Source organism: Carcharhinus amblyrhynchos, chromosome 1, assembly GCF_965287045.1.
Source record: "Carcharhinus amblyrhynchos chromosome 1, sCarAmb.v2.hapA, whole genome shotgun sequence".
Classification (NCBI taxonomy): Eukaryota; Metazoa; Chordata; class Chondrichthyes; order Carcharhiniformes; family Carcharhinidae; genus Carcharhinus; species Carcharhinus amblyrhynchos.
The window spans coordinates 102,453,939-102,474,656 of NC_137324.1; the positions used below are offsets into that span (position 1 = coordinate 102,453,939).

At 42.2% G+C, this 20,718-nt stretch overlaps 1 protein-coding gene across 13 annotated transcripts in view; it reads left to right on the forward strand.

Annotated features, from left to right (window-relative positions):
• LOC145343633 (LIM domain-binding protein 2) overlaps window positions 1-20,718 on the forward strand; it is a 484,019-nt gene that overhangs the window by 277,742 nt on the left and 185,559 nt on the right. For 9 of the 13 annotated variants that reach the window (XM_080189839.1, XM_080189901.1, XM_080189818.1 and 6 more), the window contains one exon: window positions 3,436-3,543. The exons of the other annotated variants lie outside the window; for them this stretch is intronic. In XM_080189839.1, the coding sequence (XP_080045965.1) occupies window positions 3,436-3,543 (108 nt within the window). The remainder of the gene's footprint in view (window positions 1-3,435; window positions 3,544-20,718) is intronic. 13 annotated transcript variants of the gene reach the window in all.

The following is a 20,718-nucleotide window of genomic DNA, read 5'->3' on the forward strand; positions in this document are numbered from 1 at the left end:
TTGAACTGCTGTGTGTGTGTGTGTGTGTGTGTGTGTGTGTTTAACAGAGTGGATAACGGGTGACATAATGTTAGATTTTTGGCGTCCATATGAACAAATAATCCTCTTTAGTTAAACTACAATAAGCTTGCTGCTGGTTGTTCAAATTGTCCACACTCGATGGTTAAGACTTCCTTTTGAAAAAAATCAGATTGACTATGCACTGCGGTGAAGGAATAAAAATTTCAGTAGTTCAGTCTCACTTGTTCGTAACTGTATAAACCTAAGAGCGCCCTAAGCACAGACTGTCAGAAATGATGATAAATGTATTTAAATTTTTACTTGTGGCAGTATGCAAATCTTTTAGTTCTCCCATGGTGCTGTTTTGGAAGTTTCAATATTTTGTATCAGTGAGGTTCAAAATTGTTGATATGTTGCAAAGTTTTGACGATGACTCTGTTAATAACACAAAGGGCGGAACCATCTCCTCTTTGTCCCTGCTGGAGTAGCAGGGCTGTTAGTGGGCTGGGGATTTTTTGAGTTTTCCAGCAGGCTTTGCTGAGGTTTTCCGAGTGTTTTCCTGCCAATAAGGAAGGGCAGCCAGGGTGTCATGACAATTCTACCAAAAGAGAGATTTCAAATGAAAGGGACCACAACATTGGTTAGAATGGATTAATTGGGCATGGACCTTTTTGAGCTGCAGCAATCACAGGGATAGAGGGGAGATCTGGGAAGGCGACCGTTCCACCTCTCACCTAGAGGTCTTGATTCAAGATCTGATGGACTGCAGTGGGGTGAGCTTTCCCAAGTATGGGAGAAGAGAACAGTCTCTCCAATGAGGCAGGCATAGGTGGCGTTAACCAAGAAAGTCAGCAGTAGGAGTATTGTCCCATCAATATGGAGACAGCCAGTCAAGAGGATCTGGGACCTCTTGGAGAAGGGGGGGGGCGGGGGGGAAGGTGGTGGAAGATACATGCTGTAACATTTTTAGGTGTCAATCCCCACACTCTTATTTTCCTGTTGTTCTCTTGTGCAGCATTCATCAGGTCAACATGCCTATAGTACCATTCATTCATTTCTTGACGAGTATCTCACATCTCCGTCTGAATAGCCAAAACTCAAAATCCATCCTCATCCTCTTGCACCAATGACATGCAGTAACCCTCCACAAATGATGTCCTTCTTAACTAGCTGCACAAACCATTACCAACACTCATGATTCTCTTAGTGGTAACCAGGCCAACTGGGAATGAGTAAAACCAGAACGTTCCGGAAATGAAAGGTCATTGACTGGAAATGTTAATTCTGTTTGTTACAATCCAGATCAGAAACTCCAAGGTATTTTGTGAAGTCAACCATGACCATAAGTTTTGCTATTTGAATTTGGCTAGGGTAAGCATGAGATGTTTCAGTTCAGATATGATTCAAATGACCCACTAGGAAGCTTTTATCAAACAAAGTTTATTTAAGAATGCAGTTAACACATCGAAAATTAGCAATAACTTTTACCAATTACGAACAAGAAAGAAAACAATCATGATGTTGTACACACCTTGACAGCTAAATATTGTTCCAATCAAAAAAATCCTAGAAGCAAACACCTTTTTTGTGATTAGCACAGGAAATAAAAATGCTCATGGAATTTTGCAAATTCGTCCTTTGATTGGAGAATTGAAACCCTGACTTCCCAGTCTTGTAACTCCCAGCAGACCTCAAGGTAGAGATAATGCTATGGCTGGCCTCTAATTTTTTTCCCAGCAAACTACTTCGAGACAAGGACACTCTTGTTGTAGCTAGCCAGCCACCAAGAGCTAAATTTCCAAAACCAGCGAAAGTTACAGATACACTACTCAGTCTGGATTCCACACAGCTTCTGACTAAAAATCAGCCAGCAGCCAAAGCTAAACTGTTCCACCTGACCTGTCAATCAATCTTCCCTCAAGATTTCAAAAGATTGCAAACTCCCAGAAAGGGCATTAAGCCCAGATTAAAAATAAACAAAATCCCATTTAACCATCAATAAATGGACATCTAAGCAGACAGCTTGGTGCCTGTTTATAACTGCAGAGAACATGGTTAAAAATACATTTCTTAAAGGTACAATGCCATCACATGTTTCTCTCTCCAAAGATGCTTCCAGATCTGCTGAGTATTTCCAGCATTTTCTGTTTTTGTTTCAGATGTCCAACATTGGAAGTGTTTTGTTCTTGTGCCTCTAGGATGGAAATCTTCTCCCAGGAGCCTAAGGATGGCAGCCATGAGTTCCCATGAAAACCTGAGCCTCCCAAGGCATTGGTGCTCAAAAATGTGGAAAGAGCTGGTCCTCTGCCTGTGGACCCTGTGTTGGGGTCATAGCAGATGGGTGAGATGATGTTGGGCACCTAACCTTCCATCACTTTTAAAGGACTTAAGCCACCACATACACCCATATCCACCTCCATTTGCCTGGGAGAAACTCCCCCTGTAAGATTCAGAAAAGATTTATTTTGGGCAGCTTGGCAATAGGAAAGCTGCAATTGGCCAATAAGTAGTCTGAGGAAAAGGTAGGGTTTCCATTCCTAATTATTAACTCGTCATCCCTTCTGGAAAGTGGGAGTGTGTGTGCGGCCACTACACAATTGGATTCCATGGTAAAGCCTTCCATTGTGGCACCACATCCTAGCATAAATGGGTGGCTCCTTTAGGAGAGGAATGGGGTCAGTTGTTGATTTTTAAAATAATGGAGTATCTGTACTGCTGTGCAGCATTCGGTGTTGTTGCTTTAGGCCACTTTATTTTTCAGTGCTGCTGTTGCATCGTAAAACCTGTACAGTAAAGATATATTAGTAACAAGTGCATTAACATATTTCACAGCACCATTTTGAGTGCTGTACAGTGCATCATTACATAAAGTGCTGTGAAATATGTCAATGCATCGTTCGTTAACTGTCCATCAGGATACTCATTTGTGGCTCAGGCCCCACCTCTATAAAATTATTGTGTTATGAATCAGTAAGGATTGTGCTATTTTTATAATTTTTCTTTTGAAGTCATTTTAAGATAACTTTAAATTTCCGAGCTTGCTACACTGCAGTTTGTTCGGTTTGTTGAGACAGACAGTGTGTTACTCAATGTTTGTTATTAAATGAATGGACTGGATTTAATTGTGACAAGATTAGTGCTGCCACAAATAACATCAATGAAAATTTAAATTGAATAACAGACTTTACTACTGTACACATGCAAAATATGCAGCACTGAAATGGTAGTTTTTAGAAGGGACAATCCCATTATTCATCATCCAGTGCAGACTGGATAGTTTTAGATTCAGTGAGTTGTGCCAAAAAATCAGACTGTTCGGAGTAGGAAATGTGTAAAAATTTAAACTACAATTCCACACATGGGGAATGATTTCTGTTTTCAGAATTTTCAATTACAATTACAATTCTAGTTATAAATACCACTTTGATGTTTTAGCTCGAGAAAGGGTACAAAGAAAACTGGTCCTCACCCGAACCATTATGTCAAAAGCAGTGAAAGGTCAAGTGCTGCCTCTCTGGAAGGGGAATCTGAAGATCAGACACAGTAGGCTTTTCTTCCATTCCTAATGTTGGCTTCTTAAGGCAGAATACCTGGAAGCTGCTTGACTGCTATCTAACCTTATCTGTAATGTGTGACCTGTGAAAACTTGGTGATGAAAAAAAATATTGCTTTCACCCAAAGAAATTTTTGAAAAATATGTTCATTAATCTAACCAAGTTTTTTTTCACACTTTGTATGTTGATATCGTAATTTTTAGTAAGGTTGTAAGATTCGCTAGAATTACATAACTTGCTGATTTCCCATCAGTCTTGAACCATTGCTGATTAACATTCTGTGGATTTCACTATGCTTTCCAGATCCTTACTTTTGTCAAAATTCTAATATTTACACCTAAAACCACCATATTTATATTTTTTTAAACATTGATGCCTGGAATTATCATTTGCCTGACGCATTCCCTCTTACTGGGTTTCTTTTGGATAAAATGCATTTATTATAATTCCAATATTCGCTGAGTTCAAAAGAGCTCAGACAGTCACTGCCTCTCAGAACCAAACCATTTGCAGGGTTGATATGAGAAAGGGAGTTGACTGGCAGCTTTGAGTGGGCTCTGTGAATCAAACACATCAGCTGTAGCACTGACAGACCAGTGATGGGAGATGCAATGAAGCTCTACCACTTGGCAGTTGATTGGCAGCTCCTGATGTTGGAAGCTGTGATTGTAAAATTCTGCTCCCCAAAAATAATCTGTAAAGGAGATTAAAACCCCCTTTTTTTTCGTTTGTATTTTACTGAGCCTGCTGATATTGATTTTGGATCTGTATTGTGAATAATTTAATAGTCCCAAATTATATTCTTTCTTATTGCTTTATGTCAATCTGAGAACAGTAATTACAACATTGAATTCCACCTTGAATATTGATAGTCTTGGGATATAAATGCTTAAAATCTAAACAAAATTGGTTATTCAACTCTGCTTTGCAATGAAAGTTGTCAACTTAAAAGTTAATTCCATGTCACAATTCAAATAATTCAAAATTGTACTTTGTCATCAATGAACCTGAATATGAGGAAGTAGAATTAAAAGCGCTTGGAATAACTGTTTCAAGTTGCAACATTTTTTGATAAGTCATTTAAAATACTAACCTGGTATATATTTTTATTCAGTGCAGCAGAATGGCAAAGCAGACCTTCAAAGGGTCAACTCAAATAAAAATGATCCATTTTCTTGCTCGATTCAGATTCTGAGCACAATTCATTTCAGAGCCTCTGTGTGAAATAACAATGCAGTATATGGTTGGAAGAATTTTTTCTCCATTTCTTCGCTTTTGAACACAATGTGCTCTGTAATTGCTGGAAACCTGAAACCCTGTGTAACATCCAGTGTCAACATTCAAGTTGGTGGTGTCCCCGTTAAGTTGCTAATTATAAACATCAGTATTTTAGCAGGCATTTTTAGGACCCATAATTAGAACATTTTTCTGCATTTGTATGTCTGCAATTGATTTGATGAGTACCAGAAATTATGTTAGCATGATATACTTTAATGAAGTGTGTGAATGTTGAATTCTATTTTATTAAACTTCAATTATCTATAGCTGGGAACATTGATTAGTTGTTATGCTGTTCATGGAGGGCTTTAGTGGGCAAGATGATATATCGTGAAAGGATCTTTACTTTCCTCTTTCATTTTAATAAGATAAACTTCACCTCATGTCTTTACCAGATATCCTTTAATATAATTATAAAATAATTCTCTGGTTTGATTTCAATTCAATAAAATTGCTAGTTTTCTCTGCTGTTCAAAGCAGACTTGTATTAATTCAATGTCACTTCAATTACATCAAAGTTATAAATAGGAATGGGTCCTTAACTTGCAGATAACATGGTAAATACTTTGCATTGCTTTCCACAATCATCCAGGGTTTGATCCTCGAGTTAGGTTGACCTGCCCCAGAAATGCATTCAGGTAGGAGGAAGACATTTGATCCACCTTGCCTACACATCCTATTATCCCTTCTCTTTCCTCTATATTGCTTTAAAGATGAATAAGCAGAAATTCTTTCAGATACCAGGTGCTTGTCTTTTTAAATTGTGCTTTAGCATTTTTTAATGAAATAATTTTACATAAGGTGAGCAAGGTTACATCCTAAAAGAATATTAATGTATAATTCAGAATAATGCATAATTAAGAGTAAAAAAAGAATTTGTTTATGTCTGAAGTAGCAGCTGTGAGAGTTTCGGAGTAATAAATAAAATCACTGCCTCTGGGGAATCAGCAAGTTTTTCTCACTCGCAAAGTGCTCTGTGGCGCCAGTGAATCTTTACAAACAATATCCACGACTGTGCCGAATTCGTTGAGCACTTGGTCATTCAAAGTGTTCTAATTCTTTTCATGTGTAGAAAGATATCCTTTGTTTAGATATTTCTGATCCACACAATTATGTTTCCAGTTTGTTCGGGTCCTTCCTTGCTCATTGTGCTAGCATCTAATTTGTAGCAATGCTGCCTGAACAAAGAAACCCACTGATAACCTAGTGGTAGCCCACTCAAAGAAACCCTTTCACAAGATCAGCTGCCATTTCAAAGCAAATCAAAATGAAGTTCCCCCTCAATAAAAACTGACACCAGCTATTGCCCTTATTCAAAATGGACAGACATAGAAAAAAGATCCTTTAGCTGTCCCCAGTTTCTCTTACAAATTGTAAATCATTCACCCACCATGAAATTACCCATTCAAGAAAATTATAGGTGTTGCCATTTCACACATCTTGATCACCTGACAGAATAATAAGAAAAGTAAAGCACTAATGAAGACTCAAATCAAATCGTCAAAGTCACTTTCCAAATTTAGGCTTATATTTTGCCAAAATAACAACAAAGCATCTGGCAATACTTAAACGTTCTTTTTACGTAGAGCAAGCAATGCAACATTAGCTTTAAGCCCACAATGTTTCTAGTTCTTTACTGTTTTTATTTCCAGTCCAAGTCTTCTCATCTATGCTTAGATGATAGAAACATAGAAAATAGCAACAGGTGTAGGCCATTCAGCCTTTTGAGCCGACACCATCACAGCAGATGCCACCTCCCTGGCCCTGCATTCAACCCTGGAACACCTAGATAACAAGGAACCTATGTCAGACTCCCATTTATTGACTACAGTTCAGCCTTCAATACTATTATTTCCATGAAACACATCTCTAAACTCCGTGGCCTGGGCCTCAGCTCCTCCCCCTGCGACTGGATCCTGAGCTTCTTAACTCACAGACCACAATCAATAAGGATAGGCAACAATGCCTCGTCCATGATCATCCTCAACACTGGTGCCCCACAAGGCTGTGTTCTCAGCCCCCTACTATACTCCTTATACACCTAGGACTGTGTGGCCAAATTCCTCTCTCATTCGATTTTCAATTTTGCTAATGACACCACCGTAGTGGGTCGGATCTCAAACAATGATGAGACAGCATACAGGAATGAGATAGAGAATATGGCAAACTGGTGCGGCAACAATAATCTCACCCTCAATGTCAACAAAATGAAGGAGATTGTCATCAACGCAGGAAGCGTAGAGGAGAACATGCCCCTCAGTTGAAGGGGACCTTGCAGGTGGTGGTGCTCCCAGTCTTCATCAATGGGGACGAAGTAGAAAGGGTTGAGAGCTTTTAAGTTTTTAGGTGTCCAGATCACCAACAATCTGTCCTGGTCCACCTCACTCCCCATGCCGACACTATAGTTAAGAAAGCTCATTAGTGCCTCTACTTTCTCAGAAGACTAAAGAAAATTGGCATTCAGCTACGACTTTTTACAGATGCATCATAGAAAGCATTCTTTCTAGTTGTATCACAGTTTGGTCGGCTCCTGCTCTGCCCAAGACCGCAAGGAACTATAAAAATTCGTGAATGTAGCCCAATCCATCACGCAAACCAGTCTCCCATCCATTGACTCTAACCAGATTAAACTGGTTGGCTTAACTCCTGTAGTAGAGAAAATGCTTGAATCTATCATCAAGAAAGAAGTAGTGAGACACCTGGATATAAATTGTCCCACTGGTAAAACACAACATGGGTTCATGAAGGGAAGGTCCTGTTTGACTAATTTGGTGGAATTCTTTTGAGAATATTACATGTGCAGTGGATAATGGGGAACTTGTGGATGTGATGTATCTGGATTTCCAGAAGACCTTTGACAAATGCCGCACCAAAGTTTGCTACGTAAGATAAAGGTGCATGGTGTTACAGGTAATGTATTAGTATGGACAGAGGATTGGTTAACTAACAGTGACTAGTGGTGTGCCTCAGGGATCAGTGTTGGGACCACAATTGTTTTACTATTTATGTAGATGATTTGGAATGTGTAGTGTGTCAAAATTCGCAGATGACATGATGAGTGGCAGAGCAAAGTGTGCAGAGGATGCTGAAAGTCTGCAAAGGGATATAGATAGTCTAAGTGAGTAGGTGAGGGTCTGGCAGATGGAGTACAGTGTTGGTAAATGTGAAGTCATCCATTTTGGTAGGAATAACAGCAAAATGGACTATTATTTAGATGGTAAAAAATTGCAGCATGTTGTCGTGCAGAGGGACCTGGGTGTCCTTGTGCAGGAAGTTGGTTTGCAGGTGCAGCAGCTAATTAAGAAGACAAATGGAATTTTGTCCTTCATTGCTAGAGGGATGGAGTTTAAAAACAGCAAGATTATGTTGCAGCTGCATAAGATGCTGGTGAGGCACATCTGGAGTACTATATATATTTTGGCCTCCTTACTCAGAAAGGATATACTGGCATTGGAGGGGGTGCAGAGGAGATTCACTAGGTTGATCCCAGAGTTGACAGGACTGGCTTATGAAGAGAGACTGAGCAGACTGGGGCTATACTCATTGGAATTCAGAAGAATGAGGGGAGATCTTAGAAACACGTAAGATCATGAAGGGAATAAATAAAATAGAAGAAGAGAAGTTGTTTCCACTGACGGGTGAAACTAGAACTAAGGGAAATAGTCTCAAAATAAGGGAGGGCCGATTTAGGACAGAGTTGAGGAGGAACTTCTTCACACAAAGGGTTGTGAACCTGTGGAATTCTCTGCCCAGTGGAGCAGTTGAGGCTACCTCAGTGATTGTTTTTAAGGCAAGGATAGATAAATTTTCGAAGAGTAGAAGAATTAAGGGTTATGGTGAACGGGTGGGTAAGTGGAGCAGAGTCCACCAAAAGATCGGTCATGATCTTATTGAATGACGAAGCAGGCTTGAGGGGCCAGATGGCCTACTCCTGCTCCTATTTCTTATATTCTTAAGCAGCCAGCATAATTAAGGACCCCATGCACCCCGGGGAACATTCTCTGTACCACCACCTTCCGTCAGGGAAAGGATACAAAAGTCCGAGGTCACGTACCAACTGACTCAAGAACTGTCTTTCCTCTGATGTCATCAGTCTTTTGAATGGACTACCTTGCATTACGTTGATCTTTCTTGACACCCTAGCTATGACTGTAACACTACATTCTGCACTCTCATTTCCTTTTCTATAAATGGTATGTTTTGTCTGTATAGCGTGCAAGAAACAATATGATTCACTGCATGCTAATACATGTGACAATGATAAATCAAATCGTTATGATCATGGCTGATCATCAAACTTGACAGCCTGATCTGATCGCCTTCTCTCCATATCCTTTGGTCTCCTTCACCCCAGGAGCTATACTTAACTCCTTGAAAATATGTAATGTTTTGGCCTGAACTGCTTTCTATACCACTCTCTGGACGAAGAAATTTTTCCTCGTTTCAGTCATAGAATCATAAATTGCCCTAAAAGATTTACCCTGTATCCTTAGACAACGATTCTCTTAATTCCTGCCTAGAAACCTCACAAAGCAGAATTTCACCTGTCAAGGCCATACTAGCAGCCTAGGAACTTAGAAACTGGAGTAAGTGATTTAGCTCTTTGAGCCGCTTTTTATGATCATGAATGACCTGTGACTTAATTCTGTACGCTCAGCTTTCATTTAACTATAAAGGAATTAGCTGTTTTAAACCACTATCAGAATGATGGGTAGAATTTTATGGATTGCCATTCTGAGAGTCAGTGTAATGCCTTACTGCAGACGATTGGAAGACTATAGCCATTTAACACACACTTGAACATTGATTGGCAGTGGGCAGGACTTCCATCAACTCTTGGAAGGAAGCTTGCCCGTGAGATTGGCAACAGTTCTCCAGCCTGTCCAGCCACAGCATGGCCAATGCACCTAATCAGCATGTCTTTTGGGCTGTGGGAGGAAACCGATTCACTTGGTTGACCTTTGTGCTACTTCAGTGCAACTTCTAAAATTTGGTTTCAGGATTTATGTGGCTTTCAGCTAAATATGACAGCACAGTGACACAGTGGTTAGCACTGCCTCCTCACAGTGCTAGGGACCTTGGTTTGAATCCTGGGTTGGGTCATAGTCTTTGTGGAGTCTGCATGTCCTCCCTGTGTCTGCATAGGTTTCCTTTAGGTGCTCCGGTTTCTTCCCACAGCCCAAAAGACATGCTGGTTAGGTACATTGGCCATGCTAAATTCTCCCTCAGTGTACTCGAACAGGCGCCAGAGTGTGACGACTATGGGATTTTCACAGTAACTTCATTGCAGTGTTAATGTAAGCCTACTTGTGACTAACAAATAAACCTTTTACTAAAATTTTGCAGCGGTCTTCTGTCATAACTTTAGTGAGTGATACCATTTTTCTGGGGGTTCTGCCAACTTCCTGTCAACTTTATCACAGGACAGTAGGAAAGTCCCTATTGAAATTCAGGACCTGGTCATTAACAATTTTTCCAAGTCAGGTGGCATCACTTTGCCCTCACAAGAAGGGCAGTAGAATGATTGAGAGGCACATAAGAAGCAACCACCACCCTACTTCAATTAAAATTTTGTTTGCTGAATCAACTATGTTTGCAATGCCTCATTCAGGCAACACAAATCTATTAACAGCAAACTCTCCTGAGTTACCTTGCAGAAATGCATTTGTCATTTAGAAGGGAGTGCAGTAATGGTCAATACAACCCCTGATAGGTGATAAACTACAAAATTTTCTCTATACCATCAGCAATCTACTTTAAAAATAAAACATGTAAGTTTAAAACAAAGATTGATCAGCTCATTCCCTCCCCAGACCAAAAAATAATTTTCATTTTGTGGTCTTGACCCAATCTGGCTGACTGCAGATAAAACCTCCAAGAAGCTATGTGAACTTCTCCCTGAGCTTTAAAGGGAATAACCGCAAAATATTTATCCAACTCTAGAAAGCACCCACACAGCTTGGACTCGTTGCAGTCCAGGGGTAATTTAATCATCGTCTCAAGCTACGAGAACCATTGAGCCTTGTAAGAGTGTTTGTTTATTCTTGTAATCATCATCTCTACCTTCAGGCAATGGTTTATGCAAATCTTTTTAAATTCATCCATAGTCTGATATAACATACTCACTAAACTAATGTCTAGTTTAACTTGATGCCATCTATTTATTTACCATTGGTAATTAAAAACATCTTCCTAACCATGGATAGTACTCTGTGGTTCTCATTTTCTCTTCATTGTTATTTACAGGTAGATCTTGTTTGCTGCTTCTCACAGAAATCCGGACCAGGAGCAGTATTCGGATCAAGTGGGTTAGAAAGTGGTGGATAAAATTGGTCCAAGGGATAGGGGTTGTGGGCAGAGGTGGTGAAAAAGCTTTAAATAAAAAATGATGAATCATGGGGCGATCTGCCCCATTGTTTTTGGCCTAACCTAGTGTATTTTGTACCAAGCTTTGAGGAAAATTTGCAGTTGTGCAAACAAGCTTTATGCAAATGCACAATTCCCATGATGTCTCAAGCTACTGTTGGATAGCTACTGTTGGATTGCCACTTCCGTAGGGAATAAAATACTTTGGGGGCACTTTGAAGCAAAGTGGCAAGTACAACTCAGCAAACAGTCTCATATCATGTGTGATATAAATCCAATCTGAGAGAAAGCCTAGTTTAAAAGTGTTCAAGCAGGTTGTTGAATCTGGTGGGTATTTTGGAAATTACAGTTGTGTTTTATAAATGGAAGAGGAGATGCAGCGCATGAGTTCTCTAACATTTAAAAAGTTGCCGATAGGAGCTGATAGCACTGGGCTCTCGATGAAGGGAGAGAATGCAAGTTATGTTCAGACACTCATTACTGCAGAATACAAGTCTTGCTGATTCACATTCGTCTTGCACAAAAATAGGTATGTGACTGAGTGTCTGATAAATACAGTTAGAATTTATTATGTTAATAGCTCTAGTCATTACTGACAGATCGATAACCATGAGTACCTCAATCCGTTTTGTGTGTCTGTAAGGTCCAGAATGCTTCTGCCAAGTTTGAAAGTATGGAATCTGTAACTACACAGAAAGCTGTGTTTTTCCTGGGTCAAATAGCCATAGGAAGATTTACATTCCCACTGAGTGAGAATGCTGCCAGTTGTGTAATTACCCGTCAGTGCTGGAACTTAACTCTGAAGTCATTTTACTTTTGAGGCTTTTGCATTCAACTAAGAATGTGTCTCTCCTTCTACATAACAACTCATCGTTTCTCCATTTTAAAGAGTTTAAAAAATGATGTAGCTGGCACTAATAACATCTTGATCATCCAATAACAAAAATTGATACTGAGTTAGTTTTGACTATAAAAGCAATAGTTGCCCCACGTTACCATTAATTTTATAACTCGAGTTAGTGGCTCACCAGCAACAAATCACATTTCAAACCTAAATTTTTTAAATGGTTTCTACTATAATAATGGAAGTTTGAGTTCAGCGGAAACATTTTTGTTTGTTAATGGTGCTGCCTTTTATCTTGCTTAAAGCTCAGTAAACGCAGGGAAGTCCATAGACTCAGATTGTTGATTTCTATTAAAAAAACAGAAATACATTGAAGCTTTAAAAATGTGACTCCTTAATATATGTCCCGGAGTCCAGCTCTTAAGAATATTGTTCCCGAAGTAGTCCTTTATGAAGGTATTCAAATTCCTCAGGAGAGGTCAATTTTAATAACACATGATTTTGTGCAATTATGTTACTGACTTCGGCACTTCGCCCCAGGTTCCTGCTAATCACAGAGCCAGACCCCCAGGGGCAAAGAGCAAAGATCACTAGTGTAAATATTTTAAGTCAGGCATTCCCCAACTCCACCATGAAAACTTGGTACGAAAAATAATTGTCTTTTTTCAACAAATAGGTTTCCATAGATGGGGCCTTGTCTTCTTTATTCAACTGGTCAAAATACTGTGCAAAACGTTTTTTAATTTCCTTTCACAGTAACACCAGGGGTTTTGAAAATTTTTAACGTTTGAACCTCATAAATGGTGAAACTAAGGAGCTGAATTTGATGATGATGGGAAACATGAGAGACAGAGTTAGTTAATTATGCGGAGCTGAAATTTTGAAATTACAATGGCGGATTCAAATGAAAAATTAAGTCAGCAGTGTGGCATTGGTGGGTTGGACCTCACCAGCCTGTGGAGATTCCAACTTGTAATACATTTGCATGCAATGAACGCTCATTATATTAAAACTTTTTTGAAATGAGCCCCCCAGTTACAAGATTAAGTCAGCAGCGTGCAGGACTCATGGCATCTGGTTCGTGTTCACTTAAAGGTGGCTTTGTGCAGTTGTGTCTATGATTATCTTTGTTGAACGCTATGGTCCAACGTGGCAAACCCTTGCATTAGGACGACAGGGAGGAGCAGCACTTCTCAGTTGAGGATTAATTTGATGAGCTTGTGAAAGAGGACATGAATGTGCATGAGCCTTTAATGGATGTCAGGGCCACAGAGATATCTGCCAGAAATAATCTCATTTATATGATATTTGGCAAAAATTGAGGGAACTACATGATCATTGTCTCATCACCGGGAAAGGTTTACTTGCTTTTAATGTCTTTTTATCCTTGCCAGACTCCCCAACTGCCCCATCTCTAACCACATGAGTTACCTCTGCATTTATGTCCTCCATCACCTAAATGAATGAGGGGGATGGATGTTGGTCACACACATGCAGTCCTGAAGACTGCTAGCCAGGAGAACTACAGCATTACTAGACATACATCAAGCAGTCTCTCATGACAGATTTCAGAACCTGCTCGATTGTTACTGGCCCTCCACCTAGGGCAATTCAAATGCCCAAGTGGAACATAATCTCAGATTATCTCTGTGACCTTGCATATCATGGAGTGTCAGCAGAGCCCACATGTTTCTCTGTGTGCGCTGCAGACTGGCAAACCTTTAAAATGAACACAAACATGAATGTTAAATAAAGACTGATCTTCAAATAAAGATAATAACATAAGAATAAAGACATAAGAATAAAGTGAAAATAAAAACCATGTAATGTTTAGATGAGAAATTAATTTTATGAAAATGCATCTTTGTGCACTCATAAATTCTTAAACTTTCTTTTCCCAGAAGATATGTGTGATCCTCACAGCTTCAGCTGAGATGAGGCAAGTTGCTGATCCCACCTCCTCACTGTTATATGAAACTGAGTGACAGGTTGGAGTGCATGCAAACCGATTGCTTGATCTGGCTGTTCATGAGAGTTGCTACTCCATCGGTGGAGGTAGGCATATGCGCATATGCTTGAGACATGGTGTGTATGGATTTGTCCATACTCCCCACACAGCTACACGTAACCTCTGTCATCTCCATCATATGCTCTCCTAACCTCTGCTTCGTTTTCTGCAGACTCTTTGTGTATATGTGACTGTTTCCTGGTATCCCTGACATAGAACAAAGAACAATACAGCACAGGAACAGGCCCTTCAGCCCTCCAAGCCTGTGCCGCGTGTGCGCCCAACTAGACCATTCGTTTGTATTCCTCTATTCCCAGTTTGTTCATGTGGCTATCTAGATAAGTCTTAAACAATCCCAGCGTGTCCACCTCAACCACTTTGCTTGGCAGTGCATTCCAGGCCCCCACCACCCTCTGTGTAAAATATGTCCCCCTGACATCTGTGTTAAACCTTGCCCCCTCACCTTGAACTCGTGACGCCTTGTGTTCGTCACCTCCGACCTGGGAAAAAGCTTCTCACTCTTCACCCTATCATAAGAACATAAGAAATAGGAGCAGGAGTAGGCCATCTAGCCCTTCGAGCCTGCCCCGCCATTCAATAAGATCATGGCTGATCTGTCGTGGCTCAGTTCCACATTCCCGCCCTCTCCCCATAACCCTTAATCCCCTCGCTTATCAAAAACCCATCAACCCGCGTCTTAAAAATATTTAGCGAGGTAGCCTCCACCACTTCAACGGGCAGAGAATTCCAGAGATTCACCACCCTTTGAGTGAAGAAGTTCCTCCTCAACTCCATTCTAAACCACCCCCCCTTTATCTTGAGGCTGTGTCCCCTAGTCCTACTATCCTTTCTGAGTGGGAAGAGCCTCTCCACCTCTATCCTATCCATCCCATTCATCATCTTATACATCTCAATGAGCTCTCCCCTCATTCTTCTAAACTCTAACGAGTACAAGCCTAATTTATTCAGCCTCTCCTCATAGCTCAACCCCCTCAACTTCGGCATCAGCCTAGTAAACCTCCTCTGCACTCCCTCCAAGGCCAAAATATCCTTGCGTAAGTACGGCGCCCAAAACTGCACACAGTACTTCAGCTGCGGCCTCAACAATGCCCTATACAGCCGCAGCAAGACCTCCCTACTTTTATATTCAATCCCCCTCGCTATGAAGGCCAGCATCCCATTAGCCTTCCTGACCACCTGCTGCACCTGCAAGCTGGGTTTTTGCGACTCATGCACAAGGACCCTGAGGTCCCTCTATGGTCTATCTATGCCCTTCTTAATTTTATACACCTCTATTAGGTCGCCCCTCATCCTCTGTCTTTCCAGGGAGAACAACCCCAGTTTGCCCAATCTCTCCTCATAGCTAAGACCCTCCATATCAGGCAACATCCAGGTAAACCTTTTCAGTACGCTCTCCAAAGCCTCCACGTTCTTCTGGTAGTGTGGCGACCAGAACTGGATGCAGTATTCCAATTGTGGCCTAACCAACGTTCTATATAGCTGCAATATCATACACCTACTTTTATACTCTATGTCCCGTCCTATAAAGGCAAGCATGCCATATGCCTTCTTCACCACCCTCTCCACCTGTGCTGCCACCTTTAAGGATTTGTGGACTTACACACCCAGGTCCCTCTGTGTCTATACTCCTGATGGTTCTGCCATTTATTGTATAGCTTCCCCCTACATTAGATCTACTGAAATGCATCTCTTCGCATTTATCTGGATTAAGTTCCATCTGCCATTTCACCGCCCAATTGTCCAGCCTGTCTATATCCTCCTGTATTCTCTGACAATGTTCATCACTATCTGCAACTCCAGCAATCTTTGTGTCATCCGCAAACTTACTGATCACACCAGCTACGTCTTCTTCCAAATCAATTATATATATCACAAACAGCAGAGGTTCCAGTACAGAGGCCTGCGGACCACTAGTCACAGACCTCCAACCGGAAAAAGACCCTCCACTGCTACCCTCTGTCTTCTATGGCCAAGCCAGTTCTCCACCCATCTAGCTAGCTCACCTTTTATGCTGTGACATTTAACCTTTTGCACCAGCCTGCCATGAGGGACCTTGTCAAATGCTTTACTAAAATCCATATAGACTACATCCACGGCTCTTCCCTCATTAATCGTTTTTGTCACCTCCTCAAAAAAACTCAACCAAATTTGTGAGGTAAGACCTCCCTCTTACAAAATCATGCTGTCAATTGCTAATGAGATTATTCAGTTCTAAATGGAGGAGAGCCGGTGGATGTGGTCTTTCTTGATTTTCAGAAGGCGTTTGACAAGGTACCTCACAAGAGGTTATTGCAGAAGGTAAGGGGGCATGGAGTTGGGGGTAGGGTGTTAGTGTGGATAGAGGATTGGCTGTCAAATAGGAGGCAGAGAGTGGGGGTCAATGGGTGCTATTCGGATTGGCGGTTGGTGACTAGTGGAGTGCCCCAGGGGTCGGTGCTGGGGCCTCAGCTATTTACCATTTATATAGATGGTGTGGAGGAGGGAACCGAGTGTATGGTGTCGAAATTTGCTGATGACACCAAGATTGGTGGAAAGGCAAATTGCACGGAGGGTGTGGAGAGTCTGCAGAAGGATCTAGATAGGCTGGGCGAATGGGCCAGGAACTGGCAAATGGAATTTAATGTTGGCAAGTGCGAGGTGGTCCACTTTGGTAGGAATAATGGTAGGAAGGACTATTAAGTGGCGAAAAACTGCAGCAGGCGACGGTGCAGAGGGACCTCGGGGTCCTTGTGCATGAGTCGCAAAAACCCAGCCTGCAGGTGCAGCAGGTGGTCAGGAAGGCAAATGGGATGCTGGCCTTCATAGCGAGGGGGATTGAATATAAAAGTAGGGAGGTCTTGCTGCAGCTGTATAGGGCACTGGTGAGGCCGCAGCTGGAGTACTGTGTGCAGTTTTGGTCGCTGCACTTACGCAAGGATATTTTGGCCTTGGAGGGAGTGCAGAGGAGGTTTACTAGGCTGATACCGGAGTTGAGGGGGTTGAGCTATGAGAAGAGGCTGAATAAACTAGGCTTGTACTCGTTAGAGTTTAGAAGAATGAGGGGAGATCTCATTGAGACGTATAAGATGATGAATGGGATGGATAGGATAGAGGTGGAGAGACTCTTGCCGCTCAGAAAGGACAGTAGGACTAGGGGGCACAGCCTCAAGATAAAGGGGGGGTGGTTTAGAATGGAGTTGAGGAGGAACTTCTTCACTCAAAGGGTGGTGAGTCTCTGGAATTCTCTGCCCGTTGAAGTGGTGGAGGCTGCCTCGCTAAATATTTTTAAGACGCGGGTTGATGGGTTTTTGATAAGCGAGGGGATTAAGGGTTATGGGGAGAGGGCGGGAATGTGGAACTGAGCCACGACAGATCAGCCATGATCTTATTGAATGGCGGGGCAGGCTCGAAGGGCTAGATGGCCTACTCCTGCTCCTATTTCTTATGTTCTTATGTAAATGTGCATATACCCATCTCTAAGATCTTCTCCAACAATTTTCCTACCACGGATGTCAAGCTTACCGGTCTATAATTACCTGGGTTACCCTTGCTACTCTTCTTAAATAACGGGACCACATTTGCTATTCTCCAATCCTCTGGCACCTCACCTGTGTCCAGTGAATAGGCAAAGATTTCTGTTAGAGGCCCAGCAATTTCATCTCTTGTCTCCCTGAGCAGTCGAGGATAGATGCCATCAGGCCCTGGGGATTTGTCTGTCTTAATGCTTCCTAAAAAATCTAACACTTCCTCCCTTGTAATTGAGATTTTTTTCTAATGGGTCAACACATCCCTCTGAGACATTACCAGTCAACATGTCCCTCTCCTTTGTGAATACTGATGCAAAGTATTTGTTTGGATCTCACCTACTTCCTTGGGTTCTAAGCTTAATTCCCCTCCTTTGTCCCTGAGAGGACTAATTGTTTCCCTCCCAACCCTCTTGTTCTGAGCGTATGTATAAAATGCCTTAGGATTCTCCTTAATCCTGTCTGCCAAGGACATTTCGTGACCCCTTTTTGCCCTTCTAACTCCCTGTTTGAGTTCTTTTCTACTTTCTCTGTATTCTTTCAGTGCTCCATCTGTTTTTAGCTGCCTGCACCTTTCTTCTTGATCAGACCCACAATTTCACTGGTTATCCATGGCTCTCGAATCCTACCTTTCTTATCCTTCCTTTTTATAGACACGTGCCTGTCCTGTAGCCCTATCAACTGCTTCTTAAAAGACTCCCACATGCCAGATGTGGATTTACCCTTGAACAGCCTCTCCCAATCAATAGCCACCAATTCCTGCCTTATCTGGCTGTAGTTAGCCTTCCCCCAATTCAGCACCTTATCCATAGGACAACACACACCTTTTTTCATTACTATTCTAAAGTTTACAGAATTGTGGTCACTATTTGCCACATGTTCCCCTACTGAAACTTTGGTGACCTGACCGGGCTCATTCCCCAGTACTAGGTCCAGTGTAGCCCCCTCTCTAGTTGGACTATCAACATATTGTTCCAAAGAACCTTCCTGTACGCATTTTATAAATTCCTCCCCATACAGACTCCCAGCCCTAAGCGATTTCCAGTCTACACAAGGGAAATTAAAGTCTCCCACTGCAACAACCCTATTTTTTCTGCACCTGTCCAGAATCTCCTTACATATCCGTTCCTCAACTTCCCATGGGCTGTTGGGAGGCCTGTAGTATACCCCCACATAGTGACTGCGCCCTTCCTGCTTCTGAGCTCCACCCACAGTTACTCGCTACGTGACCCTTCTAAATTGTCCACCCTCTGTACCGCTGTAATATGCTCCCTAACCAGTATTGCTACTCCCCCACCCCTTCTAGCCCCTCCTCTGTCTTGCCTAAAACACTTATACCCTGGAATCTTCAGCTGCCAGTCCTGTTCTTCTTTTAACCAAGTCTCCATCACTGCAACCACATTCAAGTTCCACGCAAGCATTAAGGCTGTAAGTTCATCTGTCTTACCCATTACACGCCTTGCATTGAAGCACATACACTCCAGACCTCCAGGCCCACTGAGGTCATCCTCCCCCAGAATGTTCTTCCTCTTAGATAGCTTTGTCCTGGCCCCAAGCTCGTCCCCTGCCTCTATGCTTATTGACCTATTGTTTTGATCCCCATCCCCCTGCCACATTAGTTTAAACCCACCCGAACCGCATTGGCAAAACTCCTGGCCAGGATATTTGTGCCCGTCCAGTTTAGGTGTAACCTGTCCTTCTTGTACAGGTGCTATGCTCTCTTGAAGACTTCCCAGTGATCCAGGTTCTGCCTACGTCATTTGCACCAATGTGGACAATGACGTCTGTCTGATTACCCGCCCCTTTTAGGATGCTTCCTACCCACTCAGAGACATCCAGGATCCTGGCACCAGGGAGGCAGACTACCATCCTGGAGTCTTGTTTGCGCCCACAGAACAGCCTGTCTGTGCCTCTAACTATTGTGTCCCCCACTACTATTGCTCTCCTAGTCCCTCTCTTTCCCTTCTGAGCCACAGAGCCCAACTCCGTGCCAGTGACCTGGTCACCGTGGCTTACCCCTGGAGGGTCATTCCCCACTCCCCCCAGTATCCAAAATGGTATACTTATTTTGGAGGGGGACAGCCACAGGGGATCCCTGGTATCCATTAAAGACTCATGTCCTCTTCGACAGGCTCATTGAATTCATCCTCATCTGAGGAGGACTGGAGGCCCAACACCAGGGTGCTTGGCGGGGCTTGTTCCCCAACAGTCCGTTCAGTGTTTGAGAACTTGATAGTCACAGCCTCCCTCAGCTGTTGTGATGTACCTGCTTTTGAATGCAACCTCTTTGTGACCCAGGTGAGTATACCTGTGTTAGTGAAAGCTGCAGGAGAGACAGGTGACAGTGCATCCTCTGGATCAGTGGTGTCATCGTGCTCAGCGGTAGAATCTTCACCCTACTGGAGTGTTCTGAACTGGGGGGGGACTTGACAAGGAAAACAAAAAATTTGATTTTGTTTTGTTTTGATTTGATTTATTATTGTCACATGTATTTGTATACAGTGAAAAGTATTGTTGCACATTATACACTTTAAGGTTCCACAGTGTCTATGAGCAGAGTACAATTCCTCACTTAGCACTATGTGCCCATAAGCCAGCACAACACTTGATGCATTCTCACTCTAATGCTGGATTGCCAATACGTCACTGTCAGATACGGAGTGGCCACCCTGTTTTATGACAACCTGGAATAGTTCTTCTTAGCTAGAGTGAGGGCCTTGGGATCAGGAACCTCTCCACCCATCTTCATCCTTCATTCAGTTTTATGGCTAATTTGTCCTGCAAGAGAAAGTGGAGAATTAGTGACATGACAGATATCAACTAACTTTCTTGTCTACATTTGCCCCCCAACATGCATACAGATTCATCAGTGTATTACATAATCACTCACTGTGGCAAAACTGTCACAATTTGATCTCAAATACCATGCAATCCAGAAGCTAATCAAGTATTAACCCAACTAGTTTAGCTGCGCACTTAAACAAAATACATAGGGCAGTCCTGTACCAGCATGATACTCATCTTGGTGATCTTGGATAAACCCCAGAGTGCTCTGCCCATGTCTCTTTGGTTAAGCAGGTGGGTATCCTGTTGCAGTTGCTCAGGAAGAACATTTCCTGCCATTCCCTGATGGCCTGGTGAAGA